Source organism: Struthio camelus, chromosome 3, assembly GCF_040807025.1.
Source record: "Struthio camelus isolate bStrCam1 chromosome 3, bStrCam1.hap1, whole genome shotgun sequence".
Classification (NCBI taxonomy): Eukaryota; Metazoa; Chordata; class Aves; order Struthioniformes; family Struthionidae; genus Struthio; species Struthio camelus.
Window position 1 is genome coordinate 145,562,039 of NC_090944.1, and position 13,342 is coordinate 145,575,380.

The 13,342-nt window shown below is 35.7% G+C and overlaps 1 protein-coding gene across 5 annotated transcripts in view; it reads right to left on the bottom strand.

Moving 5' to 3' along the window:
* RALGAPA2 (Ral GTPase activating protein catalytic subunit alpha 2) overlaps positions 1 to 13,342 on the bottom strand; it is a 197,857-nt gene that overhangs the window by 116,939 nt on the left and 67,576 nt on the right. For all 5 annotated transcript variants that reach the window (XM_068940778.1, XM_068940776.1, XM_068940781.1 and 2 more), the window contains 4 exons: positions 8,784 to 8,921; positions 8,132 to 8,229; positions 5,787 to 5,877; positions 5,453 to 5,629 (listed from right to left, as the gene is read on the bottom strand). In XM_068940778.1, the coding sequence (XP_068796879.1) occupies positions 5,453 to 5,629; positions 5,787 to 5,877; positions 8,132 to 8,229; positions 8,784 to 8,921 (504 nt within the window). The remainder of the gene's footprint in view (positions 1 to 5,452; positions 5,630 to 5,786; positions 5,878 to 8,131; positions 8,230 to 8,783; positions 8,922 to 13,342) is intronic.

Genomic DNA, 13,342 nt, shown 5'->3' on the forward strand with positions numbered 1-13,342 from the left:
CAACAGGAATAAATATTCTAAACAGTTTTGAAGGGATCTCCTTAAATATAAGCATTTATCTAACACAACGGCTTGGAGTTTCATTTATCACTACCCAAAATCAAAATACTCTTTTAGGTAATGGAGAAAACCGGCTACATCAAGATAAAATATCATAAAGATGTTTTGCAATATGCACTTCTTCAGGTTCAGTGTGCCATACAGTCAACATAATTAGACAACGCTTTTGGTACAGATAGATGACTTGCTCTGGGTTCAAAGTTTATATATTTGATTATGATGATTTAATTCAAAGTAATGACAAAACTTTCAAAATTTTAAAGATTCAAAATTCCTCCTTTTCCTCATTGAACTGCTTAAGCATCATTCCTGTTTGAATTAACTATAACTGCCTTCCAAAATAAAAAGCAAAACCATAAAGATATCAAGTATTAGGCTGGATAATATGTTAAAAAGTATTAGCCACTTCTGCAAGAGCATCACAGTATTTCTACAACTTACATAAAACTACTTCACATAAATCACCACAAAAAAATTGCTTTTTAAAATAAATCAAATCATTCCCATCTAGAAGCTATGTCTACAAAAAGCTGTAATTCCTCAGTGTTTATATCTTGGGCATTTAAATAGGTAACAACAATTTTGGTGTTCGAGTGTTAATGTGAATATCATATAAAACAGTGGAGTGAAGCACATCCAATTATAGAACATATATATATATTCTATATCAATTATAGAATATGTATGGAAAACTAACAAGCGGGATTCATTTTTCTTATTTGTTGAATTGCTGTTGTGAAAATAATGCCTATTTCACTATGAAATAATCTCTCAGTAAAGCTCCTTTTATGAGCTAGGGATTTATATTCAACACAACAGAAAAGATGCATAAACTTTTACTCAGAAAAGATGAAAAGCACAGATTTATGTTTAAATACCAATGGTAACATTAGAGTAGAGAGATCTGAAACTTACGATCTCAAGAAATAGAACATTCTGTCATATATGACTAATTCCCAGCATCTTATTTCTCAAGAGCCTGCACATAAATGTTTAAGACAAGTTCCAAAAGCTCAACATCGTCACTGTGAATTTTGGAAAATTCATTCTTAGGTGAAAGAGACCAGAGCTTTGTATTTATTTTTAAAAGGATACTTCTTTGGTCTTCCTGCCCAAATGCACCCACAAATTAGAGAAAACCACAGAAAAAATAGCGAACGCACAATCCCAGCCCTCTCGAGTAGTCTTTCTTGATGGTGTATGTGTGCGAGATGCTGTCTCTGAGTATCAAAACAGAGACACACGACAGCCATCAGCCTGCCTTCTGTACGTATTACAGAAAAATACGATGACCTTCCCAGACGAAACCCAGAAAACTGTTAAGACCGACTTCTACTTCTAGAAGTTTGCCATCTCAAAAGTATTCTCTCTCACCAAGTCATCTCTTGCTTTTGTGTTACACAAACTGTTACGTGACTCAAAGAAAAAACAGGCAAGAAAATACAGGCTGAAAGGCTTTCCATATAGATGGCCCTTAACTAGAGACCAGTTTTTAACTGCACAGACTGCCTTCTCTCAAGCTTTTATAGTATGGAGACAAATGCACTTAAATGGCACATTCATGTGTGCTCTGAAAGATTTACTCCACTTTTCTTAGTCTACGTAGAATATTATGGGTACCCTAGCATTAACCATAAATACCTCCTAATCTGAAAGTTCACAAGAGGTGTCCAAATAGAGCTAACAGAAAAAAGCTCCTAACTCTCATTGCTCATCAGCTGGAGTTACGTATCTGTTTTCCTCAGGCACTTTTGAAGAACAGCCAGTCAGTAACTGGCTTCTATAGGTAGTATTTCCATTACTAAGCATCTCCTCTTTTTTTTAAGATCACACAGCATAAAATGACCTGGAAACGCAATGGAAAAAAGGAACTAAAAATATACCGTAACAGTGAAGAATATGCTCAAGCATTAACAGTTTACACAGAAACAGTAAACTGAGATAGCAAAACGCAACCTGAGAAGGAATGTAGGGATTTGCAAAATCTGTCAAGATAATGGAATTAACATTTAAAAAGAGCAAACCAAAAAATGTCCTATTTAAGTGCAAATATTAATGACCAAATATTACATTATCTTCTATTAGACCCAAACAAGCTGAGCTGCAGCCTGCCTGTACACAGAATACTGTATCAGACCTACGGGTCAGCAGGTCTGGCATTTCACCCCCCTGCAGTGGACAGTCTCCGATGTTTCGGACAAAGTTGCAAGAAACCTGTACGTTGGAAGACAGAGGTAACTTGCTGCCTAATAAAGTTATAGCCAAATCCTAAAAGAAATTAGTTTGAAACCTAAAGCACAAGATTCTTTCTCTTCCTGCAGCCTGCTTGGTCCATGTGTTCTTTGAAGTATAAATAAGGAGCGTAAGAAGATTAAAACAAGGGAAATTATTGTGAATTAACCAGCTATTGCCTATCAGTTGAAATACATAGTAAGGAACTTCCTGCACGTTCTTAGACCATCCTGCTATGAAATAAAGTCTGTTAAGTTAAAATGTGTATTAAATTAATTCATTTTACTTCAACACCAGGGCAGGCTACCACATCTCAGCTGATGAGTGGTAATTTGATATGATAATGCAATCACTTTCAACTGTGTGCACAGTTTCTGGAAAACAATTTATGGGAACCTACTCAGCTTCAATCTGATTTTCCCAATTCCTTAAATTCTGGGCATCTTTAACAAAACATTAAGAACAAAGACTTGGTGATAAAGTCTCAAATCAGTAACAATGTGAAATAATCTGAAGATTACCCTTAAGAAGATACACAAAGAAATAAGCAAATAAAGAACAGAATCTTTCTAATCTGTAATTATTTGAAGGAGATAAAGTAGATAGAAAATAAAGATGAACAAATGCTCAAGAATACAGTCTCTGGTCCTCCCCTTCTACAAAATAACCCCTGCTATGTCTAATGAAACACAAACCATCATTTCAGGCTTATGAGAAAGAGTTAGCTACACTAACTTCTGAGAACATTTTGGTAATCTTTCTAGTTACACACAAAATTACACAAAATGCCAGTCTTTATTTAGAGATGAGTATAAGGCAGTGTTTATGTCTTTGTAAAACCAAAGTCCAAGCCAGAATTTCCTCAGTGGTGCCCAGTGACAGGACAAGAGGCAGCGAGCACAGACAGGCAAGTAGGAAATTCTGTTTGAACCTCAGAAAACAGCTTTTTACTGCGGGGGTGGCAGAACACTGGAACAGGTCTCCAAGAGAAGTTGTGGAGCTTCCATCAGAAATGCTCAACACCTCACTGGACCTCGTCCTGGACAACCTGCTCCAGCTGACCCTGCTTGACCAGGGGTGTTGAACTAAATGATCTTAAAAGATCCCTTCCAACTGTAACTATTCCGTGACTCTGTGATTAATTTGCTCAGTAGTCATTTTTGCAGTATTCAGCCTTATAAACAAGTCATAAGGGACAGGGGCTGAGTAATAAATAGACATGTATTAACTACCACCTCTTTTCAGCCCACAATGGCTAGATGGTAATCTACCTTCATTTAGCCCACAGGAAAATGAATATTAACTTAAATTACTATGCATCTCCTGCAGCCTGATATGCACAGTATGGGAGTTTTTACATAGCTGATGCACTGTAACTTGTTCATGTTAACTTTTTCTGTATTTATGTTCACAACCTCCAGTGAGCAGTGATGGAGTTGTAAGACTGATCTCTTGAAAGGTATACAATCAATATACATTTTAGAGCAACGACAGAAAAACAAATATTTTAAAATTATATGTAAATGAGAAAATAATTACAAAAGATTACTTAAATATGAATACTTTGAAATAAATGTTTCACCTGTTCTACATACCTTTCCTGTTTAAACTGTGCATTCAAATAAGACTAGAACTAAATGAAATACACATTATAGACCATCTTTCTCCTATATTTCTGAAAGTAAAAATTGGTTTCTCATTGGCAATATTGTTGAACTTTCAAGAACTAGTGGCTGAAGAGATTTTAACTGAGAAGGAGATTTTTCAAGAGAAATTAATGCATACAAGAAAGTTTAATTAAACCAAAGCTATCTATTCAAATCACCTTCGCCAGGCCCCTGGCTCTGAATTATCCCTTGCAGAAGCTTCTCTTACCATTGAATACAGAAGCAGCCTCGGCAGGCTGCACATTTCTTAACCGGGTTAAGTTTCTGAAGTAGGCTTTGACTGAATCCATCCCAGTGTGTCCTCAGTGGAACGTGCTGTGGTTTAACCAGCCAACTTAAAATTCCCCTATATGTAAGTTCAGAACAAAACTTCTGCTGACAGTCAGCGCTCGCATTTTTGAAACTTCATTCACAAATAATATTATCACTAATAATAATGAACGTACAGAAGCCAGCCCTACAATTCTGTGGATGAATATTTGACAGATTACAAAATGATTATTTACTATTTAGTGGAAGTTTTCAAAAGCTACTACAACTTGTACTTTTAGCCTCAGAGAGATATTAACTAGAGTTCACTTTGCATGCACAAAATTCTTCCCTAAACAATATCCAACATAATCCAAAAGATTTCAATGACCTTCACATCTAACAGAAAAGCAGACTCCTCCCCTTTGAAATACATAATAACCAACATGATTCACATTGGAACACTACAGATTTACCACAACACCATGTATCCCCATGAAAGCCTTTATTAGAATATTTTTCAGTTCACAGACGGAAACTTGTTTCCATTTTTGCACCACAGAACATGTAGCTCCCTACATTATTACAACAGCTCAAGCTGAAAGACTACTGGCAAACAAAAAAATCTATGTGCTCGATATCCTTTCTACTGCCTTGCTCAGAATCACATTTCACACACTACAACATACATTTCATAAAAGTGTTTCACTACCTTTTTTCCCCTCACTCTTCTTAACAACAGTTATGACTGGCCTGTAAAGTTAAGTGCATTGCTGCAAGAAGTATAGTTGGACACAGATTTACTTGGAGAAACACTCTCAGGGAACTCCTAGGTGCTACAGCACCCTTCTTTCACCTTGCAACAGTGCTAGCCAAAGTGGTAACCATTCAAGCTGCTGCCATCTTGCTTTAGATCAGATATGAATGTAACCCTTACTGTGAAAATACAATACTGCAATTGAATAAAAGTTAACATTCATTCTTTGAGTAAGGATTAACTGTGCAGCAGCTGGAAGTGAACACAGAAGCTACTAGTATACTCCAAAATTAAGAAAATGACAGGTAGCATCAGATTACAGTATTTTAATTTATAAAAAACTGACTGTGCAATTAGGATGAGTAAAAACAGCAAGTAGTTCTTACTTAGCTAAAGAAACATACTTTTTATAATCAAATTGAACTGTATAAACTCCTTTGGGGATAAAAGTATAAAACATTAAACACATTTTCTTTAGTGTAAGTACCTGTTAGATTTGTAGTATCTGAAGGACTAAGCTGAAGCCAGCGAGGTGCTTCAGGATCAACACAAACATCTGCCGATGCATTAACTTCACGGTCTTCTTCAGAAGTTTGCCAGGGGATAAACGTGATCTCTACTTCATTGTTATAGCCAATGGATGTGTCACTACTAATGCTTTCACCTAAAGCAAGGAGAGGATTAATAAAGATCAGGAACCCTGCTTTTAAAGATCAAATAAGCAAAATACGATGAACAACGTCTCATATCTGTATCAAGACAAAATTAACACACTGATATCGGTTGCTGCACTTAAACATACTGTGTTTCTTAGAACTCACTCTTTTCTCTCTCCTGGCGATTTCCATGTGACTGCTGCAAGTCTGCTTTCAAATCTAATTCAGCTGGACTGCTGCTCCTTCGTACTAGGACCTTCAGAGAAAAAAAATTGTATTAATAGCAGCTTACCACAGCTTTGAAAACTGTATTATATTCTATCAAAATCAAAACACACACACACGTGTGTTTGTATGTCTTGAGATTTTATATATATATATATATGTGTGTGTGTGTGTGTGTGTGTGTGTGTATATAAAGTAACCAGAAATTAAATTAAACTCAGTCAAGATATTTTCATGTACCTTTTAGTCTACCTAAATTTCTTTAAATGTCTTAAGGACACCGTCATACTTTTGACTTTCTTTTTATCCTGCCTTTCTTTTAAGCTCAGTCTACAGTAACAACAAGAAATAGACAGGACTTGTGTTTCTCAAAAAATCTTAAACTATTCGATACTTTTTGAATCACTGTGTCCTTCATATATTTTTTTTCTAAAATTCCTAAACAGATCCCTAAGAAAAACTGTTTCTCTTGTATTTCCGTGCTATGGCAACAAAGTCAACCCACTGGAATGAACTGTGGATAAATCTCCAAAATCCCATACACGTCCTTAGAAACCAACAAAACCTTTAAGGAAGAAATTAACAGACATCTCTTACATCAGATGCATTATTTGGTTGCAAAACAACCTATGTGAAGACTCCAAATCTTTTCTTTACTTTATTCTCCTTTTTTTTTTTGTAAATGAATTTATAGCCTGTTTGCTGAAAACCCCTCAGAAATTTTCTGCTTCAGGATGATATTCCTCTGTGCCTAGACATCATTGTTTTTCTTTACATCTGGCAGACTACCCTTAAATTCACATTTCTTGCATCTCCAGATAATCTGTAACAGTAAAAATCAGTTTATGCTAAAAAAAAAAGTGTATCAGGTTAGCACTATACAACTGTGCAAAAAAATCCCCCTATGTTCTACACCTTACCGCTTTGAGCGTTATTACATTTAACTGCTCAAGAAATCTCAATTCAGTTAACATTTTTGAAAATTCATTTTGGTAGAAAATATTTTCGTTTTTTAATTTGTTATCACTCTTTTTACATAAATTACTTATGGAAGTAATCTTTGATTCACTGGCCAGAAATTAAACCATTCTCTTTCTGCACATATTTGAGAAAGCACATTATTGCCACCAAAGAGACAAAGAACTGATTCGTGGAGTTATTATTTTAAAAACGTGGATTTCTTTTTTTAAGCTGGAGAGAATTGACAACCATTCCCAAGAAATATGCATTTTCTTGTGCTGTCTGATAGACTGTAGAGTGGTTTATTTTCCCTGGATAACCTGGATTTTGGTGATCAGTGTTGAAAAAAATCTCATTGGGTTGCGATTTGAAGTCAGAACTGGTTCAGTATTTTAGCAAGTCATGCAACAGATACATGGTCAAAATCCCAGCTCCACTTCCAAAGGAGGGTGAAACTACAGTTCCAGTAACAGCCCCAGCAGCAGGTGGTTGTAAATATTTTATACTACATGCTACTAAAATAGAATGGGGAGGCAGGTTAATTTTTACTTCCCCACAATTACTGAGCTTGCCTCTCTCCCTCTTCTTTCCCTTCCACCACATAAAGTGGACTACATTTTCCTTTCTTTCTGAGACATTGTTATTCCTGAAGAAATTAACGAAAGCATTGCCCCGGAAAAGTCTCATCCCTCTTTCCCAGAGCCAAGGGTTAATGGTACTTAAAGTCCACGTGTATGGAGGAGCCAAGGACCAAAGATGAGATCCAGCTTCAAGTCCTACATGCTGTATTGCATTATACTGCCACCAGAATGATCAGCCTTAGTCATTTATTATTTCTACTGTTTATTCAAAAGTTGCATTAAAAATTTATGAAACATGCCTATCCTAATGTTAACTTATGCAAACATCTGCAATAAACAGCTGGTGGTACAAATTGTGCTGAAGGAAAGCATTTCCCCCAGTACTTCAAACCATCAAACATTTATTCCAGGGCAGTGCAACTCTAACAACCATGAATCATTTATAAAAAATAGGTATGAACTTCCTGTTCATATTTAATATAGAAAAGCACAGAAATCTATTTTATGGAGATAGAGTATAGCCAAGTACGTAGAACTGCACTGGCAACTTACAATATCAGAAGACATGGAATGATCAGACCAAATAGTAAACAGTTACAGCTTAATCACAGCTACCATACCAGAGATGCGATTAATAAATTTTTATGCTTTCAGTTGTTATCATTTCCAAATACTAAAAGGCTTCTGATTAGAAATAAAACCTGTTTAGGATTTTATCAATAATCACTTTGGTTTTTGCCTTACATGCTCAGCTTCATATTCCTTCTTTGTGCATCCCTTATTTTCCTGTATTGATTTGAAGTCTGAAGAAGTTAAATTCTGAGAACTCTCAGCCTTTTTACCTACAAATTTCAGAAAGTAAACAAGTGACACAAGAAATATAGATAAAAGTACATGGTAAATTATAAGAAAATTTCAGCTACCTTTACATATATGTTTCCCATTATTTATAGAAAAGTAATGTAATGTCATAAATTTTGTAAAGTTGTCATGGCTTAATCGATATGAAGAAATACACGATGTTTTGAAAAATTCTTCATAAGCATAACTTATACCACAGATATAGAAAAGAAGTAAAACTGCTGAGTACTCCAAATTTAAATACAATGCCAGATTTAAAAAATTACATGAAAACTGCATATATTCAAAAGTTTCATTTTTCACAGTCATGATATACTTACTAGACGTTACGCCCTGCGCTTGTGATTTACACCTTTGTAAAAGTAATTAGTTCAAAAAGTTAGCAATGATACATTTACAAAGAAAAATGAGATACAAAACATTTTCAAACAACAGAGTTGGAGACCGCAGCAGATAACAGCAGCATCTATAAGGCTGGATGTTCTCAACACTGTTTCTCCACAAGTGAAGCATTATTCTATTTCATGAAAATTACCTTGAAAACAATCGGATGTAAACTGATCTGTAATATCTGAAGTGCTACTACTTCGAGTTAGTTGTTGCTCTTGGTCTGCAAATAGGCCAGCAGCTTCTGCTCCTGTTGACGTTTCTGACTGCTGAGATTCTTCAACTTCTGTTGATGTAAATAAAAAGCAAAATATTCTAAGGACTTCAGAATTATTTACACATGATAAATCCTAGTCTAAGAAAGCTATGTGAAAAAGTGACGAATTCAAACATTTAAAACTCCAAATTACAAAAGTTAAAATGATAGTGTAATTTGAGTTTTATAAAACCATTTTAGAAAAAGAATAAAGTTTAGAGGTATAAGCAGTATAAATGGGAAAAAGTCTAGAAAAAGTAAAACAAAACAAAAACAAAACAAAACACTTCAGGGGTTCTGAATGCATAACGAAGACTGGAGGAGGTCACATGAACCGACGACCCTAGAGACCCAAACTAGACTTGGTTTGTTCTGGAAAGAAATAGACTAGAGGAGATATAGCAAAACTACTATGAATTTATAGTACTGAAATGATTAGTGTCCTTATTGTTTTTTCCTCCATAAAGAGGGGAATGCGAGAACAAAGAAAGTAACAGTTCAAACTGAGTAAAAAAAAAAAAAATCCTAAAATATCCCCATTCTCCCTCTCCTCATCGCCCTCTAACATCCAGTCCTTGCCATTCTTTGGCAAAGAATGCGGGCCAAACTAAATACGCTGCACTACAACACAGATATGCCACCTCAGACATTCAGAAAGTTAATTTTCTGCATTTTAGAAGATGTACAGAAAGATTGTTTTCTAGGAGACTTCAGATTTAGAGGTTTTCTTGCTGGGAAGATCTGAGGAGAGGAATTCAATCATAAGAAAAAAGATATTTGAAAAGAGGATACTATGACATTTCCCTCTTCTCCTTTTAGCTCTCCTCATGCCCTCAGGAACTGCACTGGTTCAGGAGTCTACTGGGTAATAAATAAATAAAACCACAAATTTTGGACAATCTCTTTTTTTCAGTGCAATAGTAAATCTTTGCTGAATACACAGAGCCCTTAAGGTTCTTTTGCAGGTGAAAATAAAAATGTGAAGTTTTTTCTTTGATTTGAATGTGAAAACCACCTGAAATCTTATGAATCCCAGAGGGTGGCCGAAGAGCACTCCATGTTTCCAGAAAGCATACCCATCCTGGGCAAGAACTGCATTGTTCATCTGGAAGATTTAAACAGTCTTGGAAGTTTGGGCAGTTGTGTACAAACTCTTCCAGTAGCTCAGAGCTAACAAGATGTACCAAATCTGATAAGACTTCCAGTACCCAAGAAAGGCTTACGGGATCACATTTAGCCTAATAAGGTTGTGAAGAATGGAAATCCTCTGGGAAGTTGGGCTAAACAAATAACGGCACCTTCAAAGGACTGTCCCAAGGTTACAAAAGGTTAAAATGGCAGTATCACTGTACCAATGAACACTTTACATTGGAGATGCTTTGATGTGACTGTTACAGCTTTTAACAGCAATTTGGATTCAAGTTTGCGACAGCAAAAGCTTTGCTTTGATTGCTGTGCATTACTAATTGATGAAAACCTACTTACTAGAAAGAGAATATATATTAAGTCAAAAATAAACCCTAAACCCTACAGTTTATTAAAAAAACAAAAATTCCGGTTTTATGCATATTCTCATCTGAAGCCTACGAAAAAACTCAGCTGACAGATCTCCTAGATCAAACACCCTTGATGGGAAAAAAAGAGAACCACTTTTAAGCATTAGTGCTTAAGCTGCTTAGGAAGAAAGGAATAGTTTATTAAAGGAAATTTAACTTTGTTCTCAGTCATTACCTGTAAGTCATTTCTGGGAGAAGGCAGGCACGTGAAGGGGAAGAGAAATTCGAGGGAGAGATCCCAGGAACAACATATGACATTATTAGCTAACCCACAATTGAACAGATCACTATTACAACTGGATTGTGAAATTGTTTTCATTTCTCCTCTTCAGTCACAGAATAAGTGCCAGGATTCAGTTTGCCCTTATAAACCAGCCCAAATCTTATTATGCAACTCAAAGAGTCAGAGGAGAGAGAGGCATTAAAATTCAAGTGAGAAAAAGTAAATTGATATACTGAGGAAGGAGCAACAGAAATTCTAGATATTAGCTAGGAACACACTTTTAGAAATGCTCCTCTCTCAGTACTAGGGCGAAAAAAACCCCCACAGGAACAATCAAGTATGTTCTCATTCAGTAGTGGTGTTTCTAAGTGCGGCCAAGATACTGGTTAGTGCCACCTACCATACTTACATACCAACTAACTGCCAGTTCTTCCCCCAGAAAGCAGTAAACATATCCCATCAAAAATCAACCACCAGAGTGTTCAAGAGGTCCAATCTACATGCCCAATGTTATTTTCCTTTTTCTAAAAAAATATATATATGAGAAATGTTGCCGTAATAGCTCTGTGACTTTACGAGCAATCTTTTTTCTTTTTTTTAAGCAATGAATGTGGGCTGATTTACTGAGTCTTCCAGCTTTCTTTCAGCATATTATTACAGAATATGCACATTAATTAAAATGACTTTTCCACACCTTTCTATTCTTCTCTTTTCTCATCTTCTTTGCTCTGCATCCTCTCTCCCTGCTGCTCTATGTTCCATTGGCCTCGTTGTTGTGTAGGGTTTTTTTCTGCTCCATCTAAACCCCATCTAAAGGAAGCATTTTTGGAAGCCTGAAGAAGGCTTAAATGCTAGCTGGAGACTGCTAGTGGCAGGAATGCATTCCTCTCACTACTTCTGGTGGTGAAGTCAACTGTCAGTTTATACACATTGGCGTGCAACTGGCATACTTTATGAATTGACATAAGAGAAGTACTAACTAGATGTAAAGGAGAAACTTCTCCACCGTCAGGGCAGTGAAGCATTGGAAGAAGCTGCCCAGAGAAGCTGCACAGTCTCTGTCTTTGGAAGATTCCAAGAGCAGACTGGATGAAGCCGTAAGCCACCTGGTCTGATCTCACAGCTGACCCCGATCTGAGCACGAGAGACCTCCTGAAATCCCTTCCATCTTGAATTATTCAGTGGATCTTATGACCCTAACTTCAAAAATATCACCTTTTAATCTTGAAGGTAATATCGTTACATTTAAAATTTGAGCAAACTCCAAAAATGAATTCATAACAAATTCATTGAAATATTATTTACTGAACAGATACTGTCAGTCTAAATCATCATCAATTTCTATGAACTCACTGAGGCTGTACTTGTAAAGAAGTTAGCAAGAATTATCAAGAAGTACTATACACAGATTGAAGCAGCAGCTTAGAGGAGGAGGAGGAGAGTTGTTTAGTTTGTTCAATCTATACCACCAAGTGAGTTAATACTTACAAGACATATTTAATATATTTGAAAAAACTGTTTCACAAATGCACTTGTACAAAAGCTAATTATTCTGGTATTTATAGACCTCTGAAAGTATTATTATTGATTTTAAATATCTTTCATAAAGCAGTAAATGTATATGAAAGTTCATCTTTCAGGTCAATGCCTATCTTCACTAACTTGAACAAGCAAGTAAGCAAAATGAAATGAAAAAAAAAAAACGCTAAAGATATTTCATGCAATAGGAACGCCTAAAGAGCCAGAATGCATTAGATGCAAAACTCTTCTTTTCCTTGCTTACAGCAGCTAACAGCTCTGGTTGGGGCTTAGGAGTCAGGAATCCCTCCTAGGAACTGAAGGATGGAAGGTGATTGAAAATCCATTTTTCAAACACCTACTACTTATAAACAGAAATAAAAGAAAATCCCCTAACAGGATGGAGAAATCTCACTGCTTACACCAACAAATCTTGGTTAGGTGAGGGGACTGAAGCCCTAAAACAAAGCAGCTCTATATACTTAGACCATTACCTCTGCGTTTTTCACCTCTACGTCTGGGTATGAACATAGAGTCTGTTCAGAAGTTGTACACTTGGCGTTCGTTTTCGCTTTATCACAATAGTGAGTTCCACAGGATAAGACTATGTACCAAAAGCAAGAAAAACCACTCTGCTATACTTTTCTGAGTGAACATACATCTGCTTAGGTATAAATAAGCACTTAAAAGTCCAGATCTAGATGACTGCCCTGTTTTTAGTTTTTGCATTCCTACCTCTCAGTTTATTTGGTTTACACTATATTAAAACCTAAACAGCTACTTGGAAACTTTTAATGAATCAAATTATTGAAAAATGTAAACATGAAGAAAAATGTTATTTCTGAATAGAGAAAATTAAATTCAAGTAAGTTTAGTTGCTAGGGAATACACTGTAAATGCATCGTAATTAATCTAAATACATTGTAATTAACAGTAATCTTTAACATTAAAATGAAGAAAACCTGAATTGCTTGCAGTGCTAGAAACATTTCGAGAGAAATCAGACACTGCATAAAAACTAAGAGGCACAGACAAATCTTTTAAATTTGTTTCTGGAATCAGTAACTCCAGGAAAAATTATTTAGGAGGAAAAATCCACACTTGTAAGCATTTATTTGTAAGAACTGATTGTGACACAGACGAATAAGACTATT